The sequence below is a fragment of the Bombina bombina genome, chromosome 11 (genome assembly GCF_027579735.1).
Source record: "Bombina bombina isolate aBomBom1 chromosome 11, aBomBom1.pri, whole genome shotgun sequence".
Taxonomy (NCBI): domain Eukaryota; kingdom Metazoa; phylum Chordata; class Amphibia; order Anura; family Bombinatoridae; genus Bombina; species Bombina bombina.
Window position 1 is genome coordinate 106453335 of NC_069509.1, and position 27205 is coordinate 106480539.

The 27205-nt window shown below is 37.7% G+C and overlaps 1 protein-coding gene across 1 annotated transcript in view; it reads left to right on the plus strand.

Moving 5' to 3' along the window:
* ADAP1 (ArfGAP with dual PH domains 1) overlaps positions 1 to 27205 on the plus strand; it is a 1315539-nt gene that overhangs the window by 203890 nt on the left and 1084444 nt on the right. Inside the window, exon 2 of the mRNA XM_053695288.1 lies at positions 26392 to 26522. Coding sequence (XP_053551263.1) covers positions 26392 to 26522 — 131 coding nt within the window. The remainder of the gene's footprint in view (positions 1 to 26391; positions 26523 to 27205) is intronic.

The following is a 27205-nucleotide window of genomic DNA, read 5'->3' on the forward strand; positions in this document are numbered from 1 at the left end:
ATGATATTCTGGGAGGCTACAAAAGCTGTTTTAAGGGGTAAAATAATATCTTATATAGCTAACATTCAGAAAAAAATTAAAATTAGAGAGAAAGAAGTGATTAGTTCACTAATCAACTCTTATATAATCATTATCTCTTAGATAAATCAAGGGTTAATTGGTTAAAATATATAAAGGCTAAAAATGAGAGAGACACGTATTTAACTTACCAGGCTTCGCAAAAAGAACTAAAACTCCAAGCCAAACTTTATAGATTTGGAAACAAAACGGGTAAGCTCCTGGCCAATCTAGTAAAAGGAACAAAAGGATCAGCCGTGATTGATTGAACAGGAAGGTAAAACAATAACTAGGTCAGAAGAGATAGCGGATCTCCTGTTAACATATTATCAGGAGATATACTCTTCCAAAAAATCAGATAAGACTCAATCTGCTCAATTTTGGAGACAGTTGACACCCCCATCTCTTAGAGATCTTAAATGCTCCTATCAATGAGTTGGAAATAGAGAAAGTCATAAATAAACTCGCATTTGATAAGGCACCCGGCCCAGACTCATTACCCAATGAATTCTATAAAATTCTTTCACCACTAATAGTTCCAAATCTCTGTAATCTATATAATGCAATATACATAGATGGGCTTTCAACTCCCCCCTCTTTCTCGGCATCAAATACAGGTGGCCCTCGTTTTACAACGGTTCAATTTACACCGTTTCAGAATAACAACCTTTTTTTCCAGTCATGTGACTGCTATTGAAAAGCATTGAGAAGCAGAGCATTTATTAAAATAGCCAGTAGGTGAAGTTGTCCACTTGTGTTGCAGCAAAGCCAAGCAAGCTGAAATTAATCAGTTTAACCAGACCTAACCTATCGAGCAGATTTCAAAGGAACAAGACCTTCATGTCTATAAATCAGTCCAGATTGGAATGCATAGATATAACTGATTGCAGAAAAATGCAAGTGAAGTCTGTGTTGAGTGATTATTTTATTAGGTTTATAATGCTGTTTAGCAAATGTTTTTGTTCATTTAACTTAGTTTAATTATATATTCTGTGTTGTGTGATTATTTTATTAGGTTTATAATGCTGTTTAGCATTTAAAGTCTTCATTTCAAAGCTTTAAAAATAATGTATTAGGTGTTACTTATGACAATTTTAGAGGGGCCTAGAACCTATCTACCTCACTTCCCATTGACTTACATTATAAACTGGGTTTCAATTTACAACGGTTTCAATTTACAACCATTCCTTCTGGAACCTAACCCTGGCGTAAACTGAGGGCTACCTGTACAATATTAATACCTAAACAAGGGAAAGATCTTACCTTGAAAGAGTCATATAGACCTATAGCTCTACTGAATATAGATTATAAGATCTTAACCTCTATTTTAGCAAACAGACTACAATCTATCCTACCTACCATTTATATATAGAGATCAAGCAGGCTTTCTTTACAAACACAACTCATCAGCAAAGATAAGAGAAGTTCTGTTGACGGTAGACTACTTTAATACAGGGGAAGGCAGTTGGGGGGGGGGGTGGACATCCCTGACCAGGCAGTCATTTCAATAGATGCGGAAAAAGCATTTGATTCGGTTCACTATGATCATATAACAGAGACCTTAATTAAATTTGGGTTTGAAGGTAAATTTTGTCAATTGATTAAAAACCTATACAACAAACCATCTATGAGACTGCTGGTTAATGGCGCCCTTACTCCAGAGATTATTCTGGAGAGGGGAACTCGGCAGGGATGTCCTCTCTCTCCCCTGCTTTTCGATACTTCAATAGAGCCCTTAGCTATGATGGTAAGACGATATCCTTCTTTACATAGTGTCAGTATATTTATGAAAATCTTAGCAGTATTCTCTAAACCAGTGCTTTCCAAACTGTGTGTCGGGACACACTAGTGTGTCGGCAGCATAGTGTAGGTGTGTCCCTGCTTCAGCACAAATTTTTTTAAATTTATTTATTTTTTTGGTTTCTGACTTTCCACCTGCCTGCTACGCATATCACATGGTTGACACATGATTGATACCTTGTGGGTCACAGATCATCTTAACCAATTGGCGCAGCTCAGTGGGAACTGAAACTATTCCCATTGGCGGCTTTGGCGGCACATTGGCTCCTGACTGCACGTGTAGTCTTCTGACTGCACGTGTAGTCTCCTTAATTGGCTCGTGACTGCACGTGTAGTCAGTGAGTGGGACAGCAGTGTGTTTGCAGCGCGGGCAGTAGTCAGTCGGACTCACCCAGCTCTGAGGGCGGCAGCTTAAATGCTGAGCTGATGTCAGAAGTCAGTGTTGGTTTTTTTGCAACTAGCTCCCAGTAGTGCATCACTGCTCCTGCTCTTGATATATGGATAGGAAGTGGAAACTTAAAAATGCTTTATGATGAAATGCGAGTGTCTTTATCTAATATTCCACCAAATATTCAGAAATTGTGTTCATCCCATCAACCTCATACATCTCATTAAAATAGTAAGTAGCTATTGGTGTTATTAAACTTTTTTTTAATTCTTGCACATACATAGTTACTTTTAAATTTCATTATTATATAATTTATGTATGTGTCCGTATCTCTTAAAACAAGTTAGTTTAACCTCCTTTTTGCTAGTACAACTGAATTACTGTGTCGCAAAATGATGTAGGTCTAAAAAGTGTGTCACCAACATGAAAAGTTTGGAAAGCTCTGCTCTAAACAATGTGTAAGTATATGGCAGGGAATATATTTAACAATCTTCCTATAAACTAAACCTGCAATCAAACATACATTTGCTAAGACAATAAAATTAATCTAAATATCTGAATTCTTTATTATTAGTAAGTAACTATGAACATGTTGATACGTATATATTTGTAATGATTAGAATATGAGTCAATATTATATGCGTTAAAACAAAAACTATTTAAAATATGCTATGCAAAGCTCATGCCAATTTACTTTAAAACCAATCTTTCATTCAGAGCTGCATTTAAAATATTACAATGAGACCTAAAATAGCAGTTACAAACATTCAGCAATATGATTTACAGTGCTAATTTAAGCAATAGTACAATATACACTTCTATTAAAAACATCAGAAATTGTATGTATTATTTACGTAAAGACCCAATTCTGAGTTATAACTCTACAGTTGTATAGATAAAGCAATTTAGCATCAAGGATATGTATTCAACAATATACAGACTGAATATAAACTACAGCTATTATGCATATATCTGTGTTAAAATATTAATTGCAACCCTCTTTCTTTTTATATATATATATATATACGTTACCAAAATAGATAGTTCAGTTACCAAGGATTCCTTGTTTCATCTCAGAAAATATTTAAGTAAATTTTTGCAATCACTGAGAAAAAGGTAGATCGCTTGTTTAGAATGAATGTATTTTGGACGCCCAGCAGTGTATCATTCAAGTCAGCAAAATCTGTCCCCATTTCTTCTTCATGCATTCACTTAAATAACTTTTTCATTCATTGATGAAACCATGGGAGTGGCCCTACGAGATCTGACCATCCCATTGGTTAGGTGGGATGTCTATTTGGATTGGCCCTTGGTCACCATGGAAACGCATCCTTTAAGCAGTTAAATCTCAACTGCTATACCGGTATCGGCCCTTCGGTGGTAGCAGATAGCATAAAACAAATTCATCCTTAACATTTCTAAAACATTTTTAGACAGTGAAATATTTCTTTAAACTATGTAATAGCTGCCATAATTTCTTGTATTAACCTTTCTCAGCATCAATCATAGATGGAGCAGCGTCTGATTAATTTCCTGATCGTTTTGATATGAAACATCAAATACATCTAGCATTATATTAAAATAAATTATAATTCATTTGGCCTAACAGAAAATTTATATCTCATAGTCATATCACATCAAAGTAACTTCCATATCTTCATCTCACTATATTTTAAAAGATGTATTTGAAACGTTATAAACATTTATTGCACATTCATATGATATGATATTTCATTTCATGCCGGCATTCCATCTGAAATAAAGTAATAAGTGTCATTAATTATTTCTTTCCAGGTCTACAAGTATTTATTTATATTCTTAAAAACACAGAGGTTAAGTAAGATCTTTTATGTTTTCAAAACATATATATATATATATATATACACATATATATGCACATTCATTTCTATGTAGATTTGAGATTATCTGTCTGAAAAATATAGACAAAACAGAGGTTATTACACATTTTTGACTGACTAAAACAGTTACCTCCCAAGCTTAGCAAATATCCCTGTAATAATAGAGAATTAGACAATTTTCAATTTCTATATTTGATACATTCTGAGACATGCATTCAAACAGAAAAATAAATAAATTGATGTTTATTTGCTGCCTGCTTATGTGAGTTTCCAGAGTCACACCTTAGCATTTGTCTGTGCTTTTCAAAGCCTTTACTGCCCCACAGGGGTCAATCCACGAGGAGTTGTAAAAGTCTTTAAAACAGTATATTTCCTGTTTAGCCAGCAGTGCAGATGTGTATTTGATGTTTGGGGAATAATTAACACCTATGTGTATAAAAGCTGTTTCTCTATGATTTTGATTAGTTCCAAAAGGGTAATTCAGACATTTCGTCTTCATATATTTTGTGTTGTGTCACCTATCTGACAATCTTATCCCCTTAATTTGCCTTTTTATGACTCATCCTTTCTCAAACTGTAAGTTGATTATAGCAAATTTGGTATGGCTTCAAGTTCACTCTTTAGCTATGAATGATTCTTTTGAAGTAATCCTTAGGAGTTTCCTGTGTAATTGAAGAAGTGGGCGTAGAACTAAACCTGTCTGTTTAGTTAGTTCTTCTGAATGCAATGAGTTATTTTCTACTGATCAGTGAAAATATCTGATCAAAGATACAGATTTATTAATCTTGAAATATATGATCAAAATATATATTTATTAATCTCACATATACCTTGACATAAATCCCCCTTCCAACTTCAAATAGATGTAGGACACATGTGTTTGAATTGGCTTAAAGTCAGCGGTATTTGATGAGGATCAGCCGTAAACCTCATAGACAGTCTCTTATGTAGGAAGTTTGTTATTTTGAGCCTTCATGTTTATCAGTTAGGCATCTTTAAACTACAGTATGCCTTTAGTTCATTTGGGGATATGATACTTCATTCTCCCTCTATGACTTGTAGTTGGGATCTGGGATGACATGCCCGCAATTGATTGATATGGACCCATTTATCTATGAAACTTTCATTTTTGGGGATCCTTATTTTATAGGCCCCTGGAGATATTTTGTCAGTAATGACGAAAGGACCTTTCCATGAGGGAAGGAATTTCTTCTCCCTAACCTGATCTCTTCCAAAGTTATAAAGATAAACTTTATCATTTATTTCATATTCCTTTTTGGATGTTTTGAGATCATAATAGGTTTTAGTGGCAGTTGCGGCTCTTTCTAAACTCCTTTGTGTAAATGCAAAGGCATATTGCAGGTGCTTTCTTAGGTTTTCCACATATTGATGTGTATTGGCAGCGTTTATCAAGTTTTGGTCTGATGTACGGTACAGCAGATGCTGAGGTAGAACCATTCTTCTACCAGTCATCAGTTCAAAAGGTGACATCTTGGTAGCACTACTTGGAGTTGCTCTTAATGCCATTAAGACTAGAGGTAGTTTTACATCCCAGTCTTTACCTGTTTCACTCACAAACTTTTTGAGGATTTTAACAATGGACTGGTTGTAACGCTCTACACCACCACTTGAGGCAGCTCTATAAGCAATATGGAGCTTTCTTTTTACCCCTAGTATTTTCCACATTTTTGTCATCACTTCGCTAGTGAAGTGGGTTCCCCGATCTGATTCGATTCTTTGGGGCAAACCAAATCTGGAAAATACATGGTTGATGAGCAATGCTGCACATGTTTCAGCACTATTGTTAGGTGCACTAATGCACTCTACCCATTTAGTGAACAGGCATGTCACGGTTAACATGTATTTGTTACCTCTTGATGATCTTGTTACTGGGCCAATAAAATCAATTTGTATATCTGACCATGGCATTACCATCCCCCTTTTCTGCAATGGCGCTCTATGCGTTGGTGCAGTGGGTTGGAACTGTGGGCAGATTAAACACCCTTGACAGTAGGTTTGAACATCTTTCAACATGTGTGGCCAAAAAGCGTAATCACGCAATATTTCATACGTGAGTTTGGCACCGCGATGACCAGATGTAGGAGCATCATGGGCATGTTGAAGCATTAGACCTCGGAACTTGGTGGGTACTACCCACTGCTGGATGCCAGTTTTGGAGGTTCTAATTAACAAACCATCCTGTAACTTGAATTGTGATCTAGATTTCATTAAGATTCTAAGATCTTCTTTGCCAATGCAATCATCTTTTGAGATGGGGTTGCTCTCAGGATCTTCTATGTGTTTATAGAAGATGCCTACAATGGGGTCTTCTTTTTGACTAGTGATCAGGTCCTCACTAGGAGAATCCTGACTCCATTGTACCAAGTTAGGCTCACTCTGTTGTTTTGCCTGGTTTCTGGTAATAGCTTCTACCTGAATTGTACCCATTAAGTGGTCAATATTAAGGAGTTCTCCAGTTATGGCTCCTTGTTTGGCTAATGAGTCCGCAAGGTCACAAAGCCTTCCTTATCAGGACCTAGAACTCTGGAATGACCCTTGGTCTTTTTCCAGTGTATGGTTAAATCATTGGATACCACCAGATTATCAATCTCGCAGAACAACTTGCCATGCTTGACTGGTTTGTTATTGCTTTTCTGCATGCCATTTCTTTTCCAAGTTGGCAGGTATTCAACAAAACTGTCACGTACATAATTTGAGTCAGTTATGATCACAAATTCATGAATACCATGTTCAATAGCCATTTCAATGGTTTTGAAAACGGCAGTTAGTTCTGCAACTTGACTGGATCTTGGTCCAATGTTGAAACCTATAGATATATTTGAGAATCCATTTGCCCCAGTTATACCAATGCCAGCGACTAATTTGCGCTCATTATCAATAGTGGCATGGTAAGAGCAACCATCAACATACACCCAAGGTAATGTTTGACAATGGTCCTCATTGTACATTTTATAAGGGGAAAGCAATTGTTCCTCCAGAAAATCATCTTCTGATAATTCTTCCCCAGGATCTCTAGCAGTACAGTCGTGGAGCTCAGCAAGCCCTTGTGCGACTAGGTTCTTTTTATTCTGCTTGTAGCAAATTTCTAATGGCCAGCCTTGCAAGGAAAGAGTCCACGCTGTTATGCGGCTATTTGACAAATTCCCATCTCTTATTCTCTCACTTTGCAAATATAGCAAAGGCTGGTGGGCCGTTTCTACAATAATTTTCTCGCCCTGTATATAGCTGCGGAAATTTTGTAGAGCCCATACAGTAGATAAGAGGGCTTTTTCGCAATCGTTAAACTTTATTTCTACTGGGGATAGATTCTTGCTCGCATAAGCAATGGCTTTGTTCAAATTATCATGCTTTTGGTATAAAACAGCACTCATGCTTATATCTGTGTAACCTGTCTCCAAGAAGAAAGGTTTACCGCCTTCAGGGTACGCTAAGCAAGGTGCTTGAGTGAGTTTTCTCTTCAGCTCTCTGATGGCTGTCTCTTGAGACTCATTCCAGTGCCATTTCACATCTTTCTTTAGGAGAAGTAGTAGTGGTTTAGCTAATTTCGCATAATTATCAATGAATTTGCGAGAATAATTCGTCATACCCAGGAATGATCTCAATTCCTTTAAGTTAGTTGGGTTTTTAGAATTCACTATAGCTTCCACCTTTTTCTTTTGGGGATTTAATCCTTCAGAGGTAACTTCATGTCCCAAGAAGTTAACACGAGTGCGGCACCATTGAGCTTTTTGTAGGGATAATTTGACACCTGCCCTTTTAAGTTGGCTGAGGACATGTTTAAGCTCTGCGATGTGTTTTTCAAAGTCTGTGCTTTTGATCAAAACATCATCAACATAAGATAAGGTCCCCCTTTCCAGTGCGTCAGGCATAGCCTTATGCATGAATACAGCAAATTCATGTCCAGAATTTATGTATCCAAATGGAAGTCTCTGGAATGCATACTGAACCTTTTGGAAGGAGAATGCTAGCTTATATTGGTCCTCTTCATGTACCTTTATGGTCCAATATCCCTGTGCACAATCAATGGCAGTGAATATTTTGGATCCCTGCATTTGTGCTAGGCACTGGTCAATGTATGGTACAGGCCAGCCAGACATGTATACTCGTTTGTTTAGCTGTCTTAAGTCAGCACACAAACGCCATTGTCCATTGGGTTTAAGGACACCTAGAATAGGATTATTATAAGAGCTGTGCACCTGTCTGATAATACCTCTTTCTTCCAAATTCCTTATGATCTCTGCAAGAGAATCATATGAGGCTAAAGGAAGTCTGTATTGTTTGACAAATACAGGTGGCGCATCGGGATCTGTGTGTATTCTTGCAATGTGCAAGTCTGTAGTACCACAGCCATAAGAATCCTTAGCGAAAATATCCTTGTATTCCATTAGGAGTTCTCGCAGCTGTTGGCGTTCATCATCGCTGGAACAGCCATTAGCTAAGGATATTTGCTCTTCGACTATTTGTTGAAATCCTGGAAAGATTTCAGGCTGTCCTATTTCATAGGCTTCTTCCAGTCTAGAGGTGAGATCCCCTTGATTATAATTTACATTGCTCCCATGACTCTGGGTATTGGGGTAATCTTGCTGTTTGATTGGCTGATCAAACACTAGAGAGGCTTCTTCAATTTTACAGATGCCTTCCTCTGAGCTGAAGGGATAAATAGATTGAACATTAAATAGACCCTCTGGCATGGATGCAAAGGATTGTTCTATTAATTGTTCTTCAGTTAAGTATCCTTCAGGTATTAGCCCAATTACATTATTCTGGAATCCAAAAGTGTAATAACTTGATTCCAGTGCATATCCTATGGTAGTTCCCTTGGATAATGTTATATCCTGTGGGGTCATGTTATGCACAACAATATGTATTGGAACAGTTCCAATATTCACCATAGGGGTGTAAGTCACTGTGATACCCAGATTTTGTATTCTATGGGAGAGGCAAATCAGTGTTTCAGAAGTTTTTAATTTCTGACCTCTCTTTACCTGTAAGGGTAAGAGAAATTTATCAGCCCCAGCAGGAATTATGATATCGCTAGATACCTGCATATTCACAGCATATGGCAATTGCTGGTTTGATTTCAGGGCTGCATTTTCATCCTGAAATTCTTCAGGGTCCCCCTTTAACTTGCTCCAGAGGCAAGAGTTAATCAAATCTATTTGTATGGCATATCTATGTAAGATATCATTGCCAATGTATATTTGATTATGGGGAGTATTTAAAACTAAAAACAGGTGCTTCACTGACTTATTGCCAATAGAGATAGATAATAAGCACTTAGCTGTGATGTTATAGCTTTCAGACCTGTCATCCAGGCCGTTGACACAGTGGTCTTGGGGAGAAAGATATTTAATCACTTTAGGTTCAGCCATTTGCACTAATAAACCTTCACTTATATAGCTAGCTTCCTGTTTTAAGTTTATTTTAGCATACTTGGTTTTACCAAGGTCATGTACTTGTATAGGGATAAATAGATTCTCTTTAACTCTCTCAATCCCTGTGAGGTATTGAGCGTGGCCTCCCCCCTTAGGGATTTTATGATCCCCCTTGTGGAGTGATATGGTTAATACATCGCCATCTAGGGAAATATTCGCTATCTTTCCAGGCGAAATTTTAAAAGTATTACCATCAGTGCCACTAAAAGGAGTCTGATCATCTATTTGTAGAATAGTGATTTCAGGTATAGAGTTATTTCTGAAATGAATCTCCACAGCATCTGGTTTCTCTTCCACCACGTGACAGCTATGTCGGGTGCGAGATATATCAGATTTTTCATAATTGATAGGCCGTTTAACTTGCGACCAAATTACATTATTTATGCAATCAATTATGGTGCTTAATCGCTTCAGGAGATCACTACCAATAATTAAACGATCAGTTGGCAGATCCACTATAATGACAGGGTGTCTTATGATCCTGTTCCCCAGTTTAAATTTTAACCAGGCAGTACCGTAGACTTTTAGGGAGTCACCCCCAACACCTATTAGAGAACCGTCAAATTCTTTTATTTTAGGTTTGTGGGGTGTTAGCTCATTTAGCTGTGTGTAGTACCTGTGGGATAAGATAGTTGCCTGTGACCCAGTGTCAATTAATCCCCTGATAGGGTTGGAGACTGAATCTTGCAGCTCAACTAATACATAATATCTTCCTGCAGTTTCTACCATTTCACACATAAAATTTGCATTCTCACACATCTGTGGGCTTCGCCACATGTTACCTGAATTCGCCACGTTTTCCTGTGTAGAGGAAGCTTCATACCTACCTGTTTCCTCTATGACAGGGTCGGCTGGATTCTTTTGTACTGCATCTGTGGAAATAAGGTTAAGAGAGTGCTGCAAAGGAAGAGATTCGTTAGTTTTTCCCGGATGAGGTTGCCTGTCATCACAGCTAAATTGTCCGTTTTCGGTCTGTGGGGAGAGAACATGATTAGTATCATTGATATTTATTATTACATTTTGTATATCTCTCCCCTCCCCTTTAGGTGATACTGCAGTATTTATGACTGTGCCTGTGGTCCACTGCTGACCACTGGCTGTACCCCTAAAAAAGTATTGTTCGGTTGCTGAGCCGTAGATTTTTGACTCATATTAGCAATTTGTTCGCTCAACCGATTTAACTGGGAAAACAGCATATCTACCTGATTGTACAAGTTACCTCTACCCCTGGGCCTATCTCCTGGTGCCCCACTGTAATGATTCTTGGACCATTGGGTACCCTCAGGATCAGGGCCGCTATTTCTATTCTGGCGTGGTTGCCCCTGGGGTTCAGCTTGCTCAGTATTAGTACCTTGGGGAGCATTATATACCTGGGGTGTCTGGTTATCCTGAGAATACCTTCGCCGTCTATTGTATCTACCTTTGCGGGGGTATCCATTATTCTGTGGGTATTCTCTTTGGGCGTAATTATTCGCCTGAGTATGTCCTCCGCTTTGGCTATAGTCTCTCAGCGTCTCATCCCGTGTTGGGGGAGGGGTAGAGTTAAACCTCTGTGGAGATGGCCCGTTTTCTCTGGCCACTTCCGCATAGGTTTTCTTTTTAGATTCCAAATTTAGGGGTTCAGGTGACACCCTAGTTTCGGCCACTATTTTAGGATTGGGCTTTTTCTCCCTTTTATCCCCCTGTTGACTGGACTGCTGAATAAAGTATAACTTTGTACTCTCTTTGATCAGCCATTCCAATGAACAGTTCTCCTCAAAATCTCTAGCTAAGTTGATTTTGATGGGTGTGGGGAGCGCTTCAAAAAATATATTCACAAACTCTGAACCTTCAAATATGGGATCATCTTCAGCCATGCTGTACGCATTCTTCAATACAGAAAGGAACTCGATTGGACTTTGATTCGCACTACATTTTAAACCATATACAGCTATTCTCGCTGCCGTTTTAGTGCGATGTTGTCCGAATTCTTTTCTGCATTGTCGTTTTGTTTCACTCCAGGAACGAATATTCATATCCTTTAATGAAGCAAAGAATTTGTGATGCTTACTTTCAAATACCCAGGGTAGAAATTCAATTTTTAATTGCTCGCTTGTAACACTCATTATAGATAATGCGTTTTCAAAGGCCTCTAAGTGGTCAATTATGGAAGTGGCCCCCCCTTTAGAAAATGGGCGTACTGTATTCTTTAGGAATTTAATTATTGTGGGGGTGTCATACACTTTATTTGGTATATCACTGGACCTTACTGGGGACTTATTGTTTGAGCTAGAGTGCCTTTCATCTGAAACGTAATTTTTTTCTGGTCCTCCAGAGTTATGTAGTTGCCTAGGGGAAAAAGTTATCTCTGGGCCTGAATTAGGGCTATAGTTTGGGTATCTTTGTCTATCCTCCCGCCTGGGGTCTTGACTATCATTTCTGTCCCAGTCCTTATAGCTGCTAATTTGTCTCTGTAATTTATTTATTGCATGCTCGTATGCTTTTTCAGCCTCATGATATCTAGCTCTTAAAGTTTTATTTTCATCTTGGCACTTTTGATATTCTTCTTCGAAAGTTTTCAAATCAGCCATTAGTTCCTGATTATATTTATCTAAATCAGAAGCCTTTTGGCTAATATGGAAAACCTCTGTCTTTGTCTGAATAAAGGCATCTTGAAATTCTCGTAATGAATTATTTTCATCCCTTAGCCGCCCTAATTGTCTGTTCTGTCCTGCCATTTGGTTAGACATTTCACAGCTCAAATACATTAGGATCGGCCAAGTTTCGAAAATTAATTAATCACGCCCCCTAAGTTCCGTGCATCTATTAAGTTGCAGTAACATTTGGTGTAATTCCCCATCTTCAAACCACATATCTTTAACTAAATCTTTGGCCTTATCTTTACACTCATTAATATACCTGGAGACATCGTCCCCAATATCAAGTCTAGTCATGATGTGATTCATGGCGTCTAATTTGAGCGTTTTTTTCTGAATCACTTCATTGGCGGAGGACATTGGGGAGGACACAATTTCATCTTGCACAGAAACGCTAGCATTACTTTTTGCTGAAGACATCGTTATTTTAGTGTTTGTACTTAATGAGATAAAACGCTAATACAATTTTGACCAATAAGAGAGAGATAAAAAAAATTATATCCTCAAAATATCAATATCAACTTTGAAATATGACAAAATTAATATTTTTATTAATCTTGAAATATGAAAAATTCATATTTCTGATTAATTTTGAAATATGAAAAATTAATATTTTTATGAATTTTGAAATATGAAAAATTTATATTTTTATGAATTTTGAAATATGAAAAATTAATATTTTTATGAATTTTGAAATATGAAAAAAAAAAAAATTTTGATCAATTTTTTTTTTAATATGAAAAATTAATATTTTTATCAATTTTTCAAAAATTAATTTTTAATATTTCAAAATATTAATATTAATCTTGAACACAAAAATCAATATTTCAATTTTCAAAAAAAAAACTTCTATATTTTCAAAATATCAATTTGAAATATGAAATTTTTTTTTCTCTTCTATAATAATTTTTATTTACCACAAATATACCATATCAATATGATAATTATTTATAATATCTTACGCAAGTGCCTCCATACAATATGTCAGTATATTTATGAAAATCTTAGCAGTATTCTCTAAACAATGTGTAAGTATATGGCAGGGAATATATTTAACAATCTTCCTATAAACTAAACCTGCAATCAAACATACATTTGCTAAGACAATAAAATTAATCTAAATATCTGAATTCTTTATTATTAGTAAGTAACTATGAACATGTTGATACGTAAATATTTGTAATGATTAGAATATGAGTCAATATTATATGCGTTAAAACAAAAACTATTTAAAATATGCTATGCAAAGCTCATGCCAATTTACTTTAAAACCAATCTTTCATTCAGAGCTGCATTTAAAATATTACAATGAGACCTAAAATAGCAGTTACAAACATTCAGCAATATGATTTACAGTGCTAATTTAAGCAATAGTACAATATACACTTCTATTAAAAACATCAGAAATTGTATGTATTATTTACGTAAAGACCCAATTCTGAGTTATAACTCTACAGTTGTATAGATAAAGCAATTTAGCATCAAGGATATGTATTCAACAATATACAGACTGAATATAAACTACAGCTATTATGCATATATCTGTGTTAAAATATTAATTGCAACCCTCTTTCTTTTTATATATATATATATATATATACGTTACCAAAATAGATAGTTCAGTTACCAAGGATTCCTTGTTTCATCTCAGAAAATATTTAAGTAAATTTTTGCAATCACTGAGAAAAAGGTAGATCGCTTGTTTAGAATGAATGTATTTTGGACGCCCAGCAGTGTATCATTCAAGTCAGCAAAATCTGTCCCCATTTCTTCTTCATGCATTCACTTAAATAACTTTTTCATTCATTGATGAAACCATGGGAGTGGCCCTACGAGATCTGACCATCCCATTGGTTAGGTGGGATGTCTATTTGGATTGGCCCTTGGTCACCATGGAAACGCATCCTTTAAGCAGTTAAATCTCAACTGCTATACCGGTATCGGCCCTTCGGTGGTAGCAGATAGCATAAAACAAATTCATCCTTAACATTTCTAAAACATTTTTAGACAGTGAAATATTTCTTTAAACTATGTAATAGCTGCCATAATTTCTTGTATTAACCTTTCTCAGCATCAATCATAGATGGAGCAGCGTCTGATTCATTTCCTGATCGTTTTGATATGAAACATCAAATACATCTAGCATTATATTAAAATAATTTATATTTCATTTGGCCTAACAGAAAATTTATATCTCATAGTCATATCACATCAAAGTAACTTCCATATCTTCATCTCACTATATTTTAAAAGATGTATTTGAAACGTTATAAACATTTATTGCACATTCATATGATATGATATTTCATTTCATGCCGGCATTCCATCTGAAATAAAGTAATAAGTGTCATTAATTATTTCTTTCCAGGTCTACAAGTATTTATTTATATTCTTAAAAACACAGAGGTTAAGTAAGATCTTTTATGTTTTCAAAACATATATATATATATATATATATATATGCACATTCATTTCTATGTAGATTTGAGATTATCTGTCTGAAAAATATAGACAAAACAGAGGTTATTACACATTTTTGACTGACTAAAACAGTTACCTCCCAAGCTTAGCAAATATCCCTGTAATAATAGAGAATTAGACAATTTTCAATTTCTATATTTGATACATTCTGAGACATGCATTCAAACAGAAAAAAAAATAAATTGATGTCTATTTGCTGCCTGCTTATGTGAGTTTCCAGAGTCACACCTTAGCATTTGTCTGTGCTTTTCAAAGCCTTTACTGCCCCACAGGGGTCAATCCACGAGGAGTTGTAAAAGTCTTTAAAACAGTATATTTCCTGTTTAGCCAGCAGTGCAGATGTGTATTTGATGTTTGGGGAATAATTAACACCTATGTGTATAAAAGCTGTTTCTCTATGATTTTGATTAGTTCCAAAAGGGTAATTCAGACATTTCGTCTTCATATATTTTGTGTTGTGTCACCTATCTGACAATCTTATCCCCTTAATTTGCCTTTTTATGACTCATCCTTTCTCAAACTGTAAGTTGATTATAGCAAATTTGGTATGGCTTCAAGTTCACACTTTAGCTATGAATGATTCTTTTGAAGTAATCCTTAGGAGTTTCCTGTGTAATTGAAGAAGTGGGCGTAGAACTAAACCTGTCTGTTTAGTTAGTTCTTCTGAATGCAATGAGTTATTTTCTACTGATCAGTGAAAATATCTGATCAAAGATACAGATTTATTAATCTTGAAATATATGATCAAAATATATATTTATTAATCTCACATATACCTTGACAATAGCAAACATCAAAGACAACTTGCCAAAGTTAATACTGATCATTAAACAATTTGGATCTTTTTCAGGCTATAAAGTCAATACTTCAAAATCAGAAATGCTATGGTTGAGAAAAAATAAAGAATCACCATCAAACATACCCTTTAAAATAGTGTCAGATGCATTTAAATATCTAGGTGTCCTAATTCCATCTAACATAGATAAGCTGTATGAATTAAACATCCCCCCCAATACTTCAGGATACTCACAAACCGTGTACAGCTCCACAGTATCACAGGTGCAAGTGGTGAGAGGGACTGTCAACCTCTATATATGTAAAAAAGTAGAAAAATCCACAGCACCTCAATGAATTTTTAATGCTTTATTAGAACATCTTATCCCATACAGGTACAAAGCAGGTAGGCAGCAACGTTTTGGGATATTATCCCTTAATCATGCTGGATATTAAACAGAGCTTAACAAACTGGCAAAGTCTTCCTCTGTCCACATCTATTAGGGATCAAGTGACAAATATGACTTGTCCCAAAAACTGGTCCGGTGATGTGAAGCGATCAGAAATTGTGGGTAGTAGATGTAAAATCAGTAGTGTAAACTAGTTAATTCAGTCCATAGACGATAAGTATTGATGCCAGAGCTTGGGTCAGACTTTGTTAATATAATTATTGTGTTAGTAACTGTTAATTTTGCTATGGTTAAGTTAAGTGGTATTGTTAATACAGTTAAGTTCTGGTTTAATTTTATGTTGATGTTGGATATGGACCTTGCATGGCGCAAACAAAATGTTGAAATTTACTCTGCTGAATAATAAAGAAATTTTTTTTTAAAAAAAATTGCATGTTCTATCTGAATCACAGAAGAAAACATTTGGGTTCAGTGTCCCTTTAATGATATGTTTAATACATTTATAATATATTTAAAAAGAGTGCAGAATCCCCTTTCTTCTTTTTTTTTTTAATGTTGACTAATGGTTTAAACCCGATTATTCTTTCTATATTTACTATAAATATATATGATTATTGATATTACAAAAGCCAGTCTCCTGTTGCTGCTGGTGCCTCAGGTCACCTTTAGGAGAGGCACTAGGTTTCTCCATTTAAGGAAAAGCTTCCTCCTGACTGCTTGAAAAGTGAGATGAGGAAGACCAATCAGCAGAAGACAACCTTGTTGCAGGTGAAGGAGGGAGCTCCAGGCCCACGAGGCCGCATAAGGTCTCCTCATAGCTTGTTAGAACTGGTGGTCACAGGTTGCTTTTTACCTCTGCCAATACCTTTTCCATGACCACCAATTTTGAGACCCTATGCTTCAATGGGGTCCTTTGACCTGTGAGATGGTGCTTTGTGTCTCTGACATTGCATTAACAGCATCATTCAGAGAGACACAGATGCCTTCTCTCACTGCAGAGCTGGTATACCTCATCTGGTCTCCAAACAGCCTGGAGTAGGTACTCCAGGGAAGAGACGAGTGCCTCATTCTTCTTGATGGTGAACCTGGGCCCAACTATCTTTGCAGAATTACACAAATTCTAGATGCAGGACATAGAGAACTGACAAATTTGTGTAAGTGCAGACTGTATTTATTGCTGTACTATCATAGGACTAGGTGTACTTGCATGATTGCTTTACATTTTGTATAATTTTTAATGTTCCCACAGTTTTATGTCTATCCATCAGGTTTGTCAGACACTGTTCAGGAGTGTCATTGTAATGGGTGTTTCTATACATTGTTTTCCAAACTTCCTCCTTTGGGCCTCAGAGTTCTTTGAAACGAGGCCTGTGCTTGAGTTTAGAAACAACATTTATCAATTACAAATATGTTCTGTCATCAATTGACCAATGTAATTTGTTATGTTTAAAAAAAAATAGCTTTTCATGTTGTGCTTAGGTATGGTCTTTGCAAAATTAAAATAAGTTTATTTATATTAAGTAGACATTTACACAAACTATATATATATATATATATATATATATATATATTTCCACAATAACAAAGAGAGAAGAATGGCACAAAGTCTGGGAATAAAGCACTCTTTTAAGAAAAACACTTGTAGAAAAATTACTTTCAGAAAGGTGGTTTTATTGTGTGACCAGTAGGTCCAGACCAAGTCAGATCTACCCTGGCAAAAGCAAAAATAATAATACAAACCATAACCAAAATTTACAGTAACAAATAGTTAACCTATAGTCAACAGAAATAATTACACCAGTGGGCCGGCCCAAGTGTTACCCATGCAGAGTAGAGCTATACACATATATATTAGACATGTGAATTCATTAGCAGTTTGCTCAACATAGTGCTGTAGGATTAAGGAAAGCTCACAGGTGTGTATCAGACCTAATAAAGGTTTTAGTGAAAACTGAAACACCTAAAATCAGAGCGATTTACGTTCCTGAATACAGTACTTGTCATACTTATAGTAATAGTTGTAAGCGAAGCAAGCTTAAAGCATAACAAGATAATGTGGCACAGCACAATTAGAGGCAATCAATATAGAATATTAATCAAATAGGCAAAATAAACATATTCAAAAGGATTCCATAAGGGACTTAAGGTGTTGAACAGTCCTCCAGACTAGTACCAAAATAACAGGTGCAAAGTCCCCAAGGTAGATAATGCACTATTCGATAAGGTGCCCAACAGCAGAAAAAGAGCAGGTCGTCATCATAGGAGCATTAAACAAGCGGTATGCGGTTGTAAGCTGTTAATAGGTGAAGCAGATAAAGATAGGGAGAGTCACTCAAGCAGACACAGAAGCAAGTATTCAGCGGGAGGTCAGGTTAATGCAGCATAGAATAGCAGGCAAAACAAAGCACATACGTCAAGCTGGAAAAGAAAGGGTACAGGAGGGTACTTGCTGTTTAAATAGTACCCCTCTGTCAACTGCACCCTTTCAAAGCTGTCTCAGTTTACCCGCAACCTTAGCGTAGCTCCAATTTCCCTTTAGGACCTCACACCAGCCGTTCCTATACTTGAGTAGTCGACGAACATCTGTTATCCTCCAAATGATATCTGTTACACCTCAGTAGCTTGTTTATGTACTCTCCATGTACACACCATCACGCCAGAAAAGTTTCCTGCTCGATTCCTCCTAGTTTCATCAAAGGGCTCCACCAAACAGCATGGACACCACGTGAGTCGGCTGACCAATCGCCGACACGTGTTTCACCCTTACGTCATCAAAGGGACGGGGCTTCATCAGGGCATGTTAGTTTGCACGTCATACGTGCTATTTTATAGGGATTTAGAAAACCGCCCATAAGAACAGGTGAAGTAATAAGCACAAAAAGAGTTTTGAATAAATAAAAATTAAAAATTAATACAAATCAACATATACATATATACAATTATTATTCTGCATGTTACTATAAACCTAAATTTGCTAGGGGTTAGGTATATATATACTGTGTGTATATGTATATGTATATATATATATATATATATATATAAAAATTAAAATAAAAACAGTATCTGTTAGCAGTAGATTCTGAATTCCTAATAATTTCTGCAACTCTATATAAACAAGGGAGTCTTTGCAATCAGGTTTCTAAGGATTTCCCATTGCCGTATTTTCTTAACAGAAATGTTTCTTATTATGGCAATTTAAAGTTGTACAAAGTCAGTAAGGTTTTGCAGTATGCAGTCCCAGACTTAGCGGTTCAAAGTGAGGTTAGATGAATATTGTGATACTTAGCGTATGAGTTACCTTCTCCCTTACAGCCGGTTTATTCACTGCTGTTTTCCTCGATGCGACTGTAAACTCAGACCCGCCGCATGTAGTCGGCGTCTGACGTCACTGTCTGGTCTTTGATCTTCTGAATCCGTTATTAAGTAACAGTTTGGCTCTTTAATTTTTCAGAGCCTCTGTGTTTCAAAAAATCCTGCACTTAGTGTTGTACACGCAGGAAAGAGATGCTTGAAAGATGTTATGTAGTAGTTGTTGGTAGTAAAAATAACCCGGGTTATACTGTCATAACACTTTTTCGATTGCTTAATTCAAAAGCTTGTAGAAAAGTCACTTAGTACCACTGAGGGTCACAGGAATCACTGGAAGCCACCAAGGGTCACAAGGTGACCCTTGTGACCCTTGGTGGCTTCCAGTGATTCCTGTGACCCTCAGTGGTACTAAGTGACTTTTCTACAAGCTTTTGAATTAAGCAATCGAAAAAGTGTTATGACAGTATAACCCGGGTTATTTTTACTACCAACAACTACTACATAACATCTTTCAAGCATCTCTTTCCTGCGTGTACAACACTAAGTGCAGGATTTTTTGAAACACAGAGGCTCTGAAAAATTAAAGAGCCAAACTGTTACTTAATAACGGATTCAGAAGATCAAAGACCAGACAGTGACGTCAGACGCCGACTACATGCGGCGGGTCTGAGTTTACAGTCGCATCGAGGAAAACAGCAGTGAATAAACCGGCTGTAAGGGAGAAGGTAACTCATACGCTAAGTATCACAATATTCATCTAACCTCACTTTGAACCGCTAAGTCTGGGACTGCATACTGCAAAACCTTACTGACTTTGTACAACTTTAAATTGCCATAATAAGAAACATTTCTGTTAAGAAAATACGGCAATGGGAAATCCTTAGAAACCTGATTGCAAAGACTCCCTTGTTTATATAGAGTTGCAGAAATTATTAGGAATTCAGAATCTACTGCTAACAGATACTGTTTTTATTTTAATTTTTTAATTTTGGGGAGACGTCCCTTTTATTTAATTCGATTTTTATATTGTTATAATAAATAACTTTTATTAACATTTAATCTCCTCTTTTGTTGTTCTTTTGGCATATATTTGTACAAAAGAGAAATACCTATATAGTATTTGAATGAAGATATATATTTGAACATCGGTATACTTAGAATTTGTAAGTTAAAACCAAGTTTAAAACGTATGAAATTTTCAAGAGAAATATTGATTCTATATAGCAGTGTATATTAAAAATCAAAGAATTTTTGGTTGCAGAAAATTTGTCACACAGTGCACTTTATTTAAATTATTATAAATTATGATATATGGTCATAATATATCCTAAAACGTTATAAAATACACAAACTATTACACAGCATTTATATAAACAAACACTGAAATTTTAGTTTTATATATTTAAAGCAATTATTTGAGCAGACACTGAATACATAGACACATACTGTGTTAAATATTCACCATTTAGATTTCTTAAGCTTTCACTAGCGCCCTCACACCCCACCCCTCTTACTTGGTGAAAAATTGTTTTGGGCGTTATTTTCCACATGGCTGTCGTTTGTTTTAAATTAAAACAGTTTACTGAGCTTCCCTCACTGTTGTATTGTGAGTGGGAGGGGCCTTTTTTGGCGCTTTTACTACGCATCAGAAATTCAGTCACAGTCTGCCTTTTCTCCCTGCATGATCCAGGACGTCTCCACAGAGCTCAGGGGTCTTCAAAACTTGTTTTGAGGGAGGTAATCACTCACAGCAGACCTGTGAGACTGTGCTTTGACTGTGATAAAAACGCTTATATTTTCAATTGTTTTTTCTGATATTAAGGGTTAATCATCCATTGCTAATAAGTGCAATCCTTTGCTAAATTTATGCTTTTACTGTGAAAATTTGGTTTCTATAACTAATCCGGTTCTTTGTTATTCAACTGTGACAGTTTTTCTGTGCTTCTTAAAGGCACAGTAACGTTTTCCATATTGCTTGTAAATTTAGTTGAAAAGTATTTCCAAGCTTGCTAGTCTAATTGCTAGTTTGTTAAACATGTCTGACACAGAGGAATCTCTTTGTGCAATATGTTCAAAAGCCAAGGTGGAGCCCAATAGAAATTTATGTACTAATTGCATTGATGCTACTTTAAATAAAAATCAATCTGTACATGTTAAGCAACATTCACCATACAACGAGGGGGAAGTTATGCCGACTAACTTGCCTCACGTGTCAGTACCTGCATCTCCCGCTCAGGAGGTGCGTGATATTGTAACGCCAAGTACATCAGGGCGGCCATTACAAATCACTCTACAAGACATGGCTAATGTTATGACTGAAGTTTTGTCTAAATTGCCAGAACTTAGGGGTAAACGAGATCACTCTGGGGTGAGAACAGAGTGCGCTGATAATGCTAGGGCCATGTCTGATACTGCGTCACAATTTGCAGAACATGAGGACGGAGAGCTTCATTCTGCGGGTGACGGATCTGATCCAAATAAACTGGATTCAGACATTTCAAATTTTAAGTTTAAGCTGGAAAACCTCTGTGTATTGCTAGGGGAGGTGTTAGCGGCTCTGAATGATTGTAACACAGTTGCAATCCCAGAGAAAATGTGTAGGTTGGATAAATATTTTGCGGTACCGACGAGTACTGACGTTTTTCCTATACCTAAGAGACTTACTGAAATTGTTACTAAGGAGTGGGATAGACCCGGTGTGCCTTTCTCACCCCCTCCTATATTCAGAAAATTTTTTCCAATAGACGCCACCACACGGGACTTATGGCAAACGGTCCCTAAGGTGGAGGGAGCAGTTTCTACTTTAGCTAAGCGTACCACTATCCCGGTGGAGGATAGCTGTGCTTTTTCAGATCCAATGGATAAAAAGTTAGAGGGTTACCTTAAGAAAATGTTTGTTCAACAAGGTTTTATATTGCAACCTCTTGCATGCATTGCGCCTGTCACGGCTGCGGCAGCATTTTGGTTTGAGTCTCTGGAAGAGACCCTTGACTCAGCGCCATTAGATGAGATTACACACAAGCTTAAAACCCTTAAGCTAGCTAATTCATTTATTTCTGATGCCGTAGTACATTTAACTAAACTTACGGCTAAGAATTCCGGATTCGCCATTCAGGCACGCAGAGCGCTGTGGCTAAAATCCTGGTCAGCTGATGTTACTTCTAAATCTAAATTACTTAACATACCTTTCAAGGGGCAGACTTTATTCGGGCCCGGTTTGAAAGAAATTATCGCTGATATTACGGGAGGTAAAGGCCATGCCCTGCCTCAAGACAGAGCCAGACCTAGGGCTAGACAGTCTAATTTTCGTGCCTTTCGTAACTTCAAGGCAGGAGCAGCATCAACTTCCTCTGCTCCAAAACAGGAAGGAGCTGTTGCTCGCTACAGACAAGGCTGGAAACCTAACCAGACCTGGAACAAGGGCAAGCAGGCCAGAAAACCTGCTGCTGCCCCTAAGACAGCATGAAGTGAGGGCCCCCGATCCGGGAACGGATCTAGTGGGGGGCAGACTCTCTCTCTTCGCCCAGGCTTGGGCAAGAGATGTCCAGGATCCCTGGGCGTTGGAGATCATATCTCAGGGATATCTTCTGGACTTCAAAGCTTCTCCTCCACAAGGGAGATTTCACCTTTCAAGGTTGTCAACAAACCAGATAAAGAAAGAGGCGTTTCTACGCTGTGTACAAGACCTTTTACTAATGGGAGTGATCCACTCAGTTCCGCGGTCGGAACACGGACAAGGGTTTTACTCAAATCTGTTTGTGGTTCCCAAAAAAGAGGGAACCTTCAGACCAATATTGGATTTAAAGATCCTAAACAAATTCCTAAGAGTTCCATCGTTCAAAATGGAAACTATTCGGACAATCTTACCCATGATCCAAAGAGGTCAGTACATGACCACAGTGGATTTAAAGGATGCTTACCTTCACATACCGATTCACAAAGAACATTACCGGTATCTAAGGTTTGCCTTCCTAGACAGGCATTACCAGTTTGTAGCTCTTCCATTCGGGTTGGCTACGGCTCCAAGAATCTTTACAAAGGTTCTGGGCTCTCTTCTGGCGGTACTAAGACCACGAGGAATTTCGGTGGCTCCGTACCTAGACGACATTCTGATACAAGCGTCAAGCTTTCAAACTGCCAAGTCTCATACAGAGTTAGTACTGGCATTTCTAAGGTCGCATGGGTGGAAAGTGAACGAGGAAAAGAGTTCTCTCTTACCACTCACAAGAGTTCCCTTCTTGGGGACTCTTATAGATTCTGTAGAAATGAAAATTTACCTGACAGAGGACAGGTTAACAAAGCTTCTAAATGCTTGCCGTGTCCTTCATTCCATTCAACACCCGTCAGTGGCTCAATGCATGGAGGTAATCGGCTTAATGGTAGCGGCAATGGACATAGTTCCTTTTGCACGCCTGCATCTCAGACCGCTGCAATTGTGCATGCTAAGTCAGTGGAATGGGGATTACTCAGATTTGTCCCCTACGCTGAATCTGGATCAAGAGACCAGAGATTCTCTTCTATGGTGGCTTTCTCGGCCACATCTGTCCAGGGGGATGCCCTTCAGCAGGCCAGACTGGACAATTGTAACAACAGACGCCAGCCTACTAGGTTGGGGCGCTGTCTGGAATTCCCTGAAGGCTCAGGGATCATGGACTCAAGAGGAGAGTCTCCTTCCAATAAACATTCTGGAATTGAGAGCAGTTCTCAATGCCCTTCTGGCTTGGCCTCAGTTAGCAACTCGGAGGTTCATCAGGTTTCAGTCGGACAACATCACGACTGTGGCTTACATCAACCATCAAGGAGGGACAAGGAGTTCCCTAGCGATGATGGAAGTATCAAAGATAATTCGCTGGGCAGAGTCTCACTCTTGCCACCTGTCAGCGATCCACATCCCAGGAGTGGAGAACTGGGAGGCGGATTTCCTAAGTCGCCAGACTTTTCATCCGGGGGAGTGGGAACTTCATCTGGAGGTCTTTGCCCAAATACTTCGACGTTGGGGCAAACCAGATATGGATCTCATGGCGTCTCGCCAGAACGCCAAGCTTCCTTGTTACGGGTCCAGGTCCAGGGACCCGGGAGCGGTCCTGATAGATGCTTTGACAGCTCCTTGGACCTTCAGGATGGCTTATGTGTTTCCACCCTTCCCGATGCTTCCTCGTTTGATTGCCAGGATCAAACAGGAGAAAGCATCGGTGATTCTAATAGCGCCTGCGTGGCCACGCAGGACCTGGTATGCAGATCTAGTGGACATGTCATCCTGTCCACCTTGGTCTCTGCCTCTGAGACAGGACCTTCTAATTCAGGGTCCTTTCAAACATCAAAATCTAATTTCTCTGAAGCTGACTGCATGGAAATTGAACGCTTGATTTTATCAAAGCGTGGATTTTCGGAGTCAGTAATTGATACCTTAATACAGGCTAGGAAACCTGTTACCAGGAAGATTTACCATAAGATATGGCGTAAATACTTACACTGGTGCGAATCCAAGAGTTACTCATGGAGTAAGGTTAGGATTCCTAGGATATTGTCTTTTCTACAAGAAGGTTTAGAAAAGGGTTTATCTGCAAGTTCTTTAAAGGGACAGATCTCAGCTCTGTCCATCCTTTTACACAAGCGTCTGTCAGAAGTTCCAGACGTTCAGGCTTTTTGTCAGGCTTTGGCTAGGATTAAGCCTGTGTTTAAGATTGTAGCTCCACCGTGGAGCTTAAACTTAGTTCTTAACGTTTTACAGGGTGTTCCGTTTGAACCCCTTCATTCCATTGATATCAAGCTGTTATCTTGGAAAGTTCTGTTTTTAATGGCTATTTCCTCGGCTCGTAGAGTCTCTGAGTTATCAGCCTTACATTGTGATTCTCCTTATCTGATTTTTCATTCAGATAAGGTAGTTCTGCGTACTAAACCTGGGTTCTTACCTAAGGTAGTCACTAACAAGAATATCAATCAAGAGATTGTTGTTCCATCATTGTGCCCTAACCCTTCTTCAAAGAAGGAACGACTTCTGCACAATCTAGACGTAGTCCGTGCCCTGAAATTTTATTTACAGGCAACTAAAGATTTTCGCCAAACTTCTTCCCTGTTTGTCGTTTATTCTGGACAGAGGAGAGGTCAAAAAGCATCTGCTACCTCTCTATCCTTTTGGCTTCGTAGCATAATACGTTTAGCCTATGAGACTGCTGGACAGCAACCTCCTGAAAGGATTACAGCTCATTCTACTAGAGCTGTGGCTTCCACTTGGGCCTTTAAGAATGAGGCCTCTGTTGAACAGATTTGCAAGGCTGCAACTTGGTCTTCTCTTCATACTTTTTCCAAATTTTACAAATTTGACACTTTTGCTTCTTCGGAGGCTGTTTTTGGGAGAAAGGTTCTTCAGGCAGTGGTTCCTTCCGTATAAAGATCCTGCCTGTCCCTCCCGTCATCCGTGTACTTTAGCTTTGGTATTGGTATCCCATAAGTAATGGATGACCCGTGGACTGACTACACTTAACAGGAGAAAACATAATTTATGCTTACCTGATAAATTCCTTTCTCCTGTAGTGTAGTCAGTCCACGGCCCGCCCTGTTTTTTATGGCAGGTCAAAATTTTAAATTATACTCCAGTCACCACTGCACCCTATAGTTTCTCCTTTCTCGTTTGGTTTTCGGTCGAATGACTGGGTGTGACGTAGAGGGGAGGAGCTATATAGCAGCTCTGCTTGGGTGATCCTCTTGCACTTCCTGTTGGGGAGGAGTTAATATCCCATAAGTAATGGATGACCCGTGGACTGACTACACTACAGGAGAAAGGAATTTATCAGGTAAGCATAAATTATGTTTTCTTATTAGAGAATACTTCGAATCAATTTGTTATTTAATGATTTCCTTAAATCATTGAATTTTGCTTTCTTAAAATGAAACGTCTTAGTTAAACCTTTAAGACTCTGCTTATGGAAAGTGATTTCAAATGTCACCATGTTATGATCACTATTACCCCAATGTTCCTTGACTTTTAGATTTGATATTATATATGTATCGTTTGTTAGCACTAAATCCAATATAGCTTTATTCCTAGTTACCTCCTCTATTTATTGTGATAAGAAGTTATCCCTGAGAACATTTAAAAATCTATCTCTAGCTGAATTACTGGTTCATAGTATATGAAAGAACGTCTAATACAACAAGTTACTGTGTGATTTCTAGCCCAGTTCCATGCTAATGTTCCTTTACATGTTTTTTTCCTTGCAGATCCCGATTGGGCTTCATATACATTGGGTGTTTTCATTTGTCTAAACTGCTCTGGAATACATCGGAATATACCTCAGATCAGCCGATTAAAATCTGTCCGGTTAGATCAATGGGATGATGTGCAGATTGAGGTATCGAAAAATTCTCTTGCATCTGCATGAAATTCATGATTCACACTTTGCTTGTGTTAGTTCAAGAAAAAGGCCTTTTATTATTTGTTGAGTTACAGTGAGTTGTTATTGTTAATAATAATAATTTATATTTTGTGCTTTAAATTGTTTTTGTAGAAAGTTCAATATATTAAAATGCAATAAAGGGACAGTAAGCTTAAAATTAAACTTTTATGACTGAGATCATTTTAAGCAACTTTACAATGGACTTCTAGTATCAAATTAGCTTTGCTCTTTAGTATCCTTTGTTGAAGAGTATACCTCGGTATGCTGAGGAGCAGCAATGCACTACTAGGAGATAAATGGTGATTGGTGGCGCCTCTCATTGGCACAGCAGTTGTGTTTAGTAGTAGTGTAATTCTGTTCCTGAGCCTACCTAGGTTTACTCTTCAACAGAGGATATCAAAAGAACAAAGGAAATTTGGTAATAGAAGTTAATTATTTAAAACTGCAAGTTTTATCTTAATTGTGAAAGTTTATTTATTTTTTTCTAAGGTGGTGAGAGTCCACGGAAATTCTTACTTGTGGGAATTCATCTCCTGGCCACCAGGAGGAGGCGAAGACACCCTACACCAGAACATTAAGTATCCCTCCTACTTCCCTATCCTTCCCAGTATTGTCTTTGCCTAGTCTAGGAGCAGGTG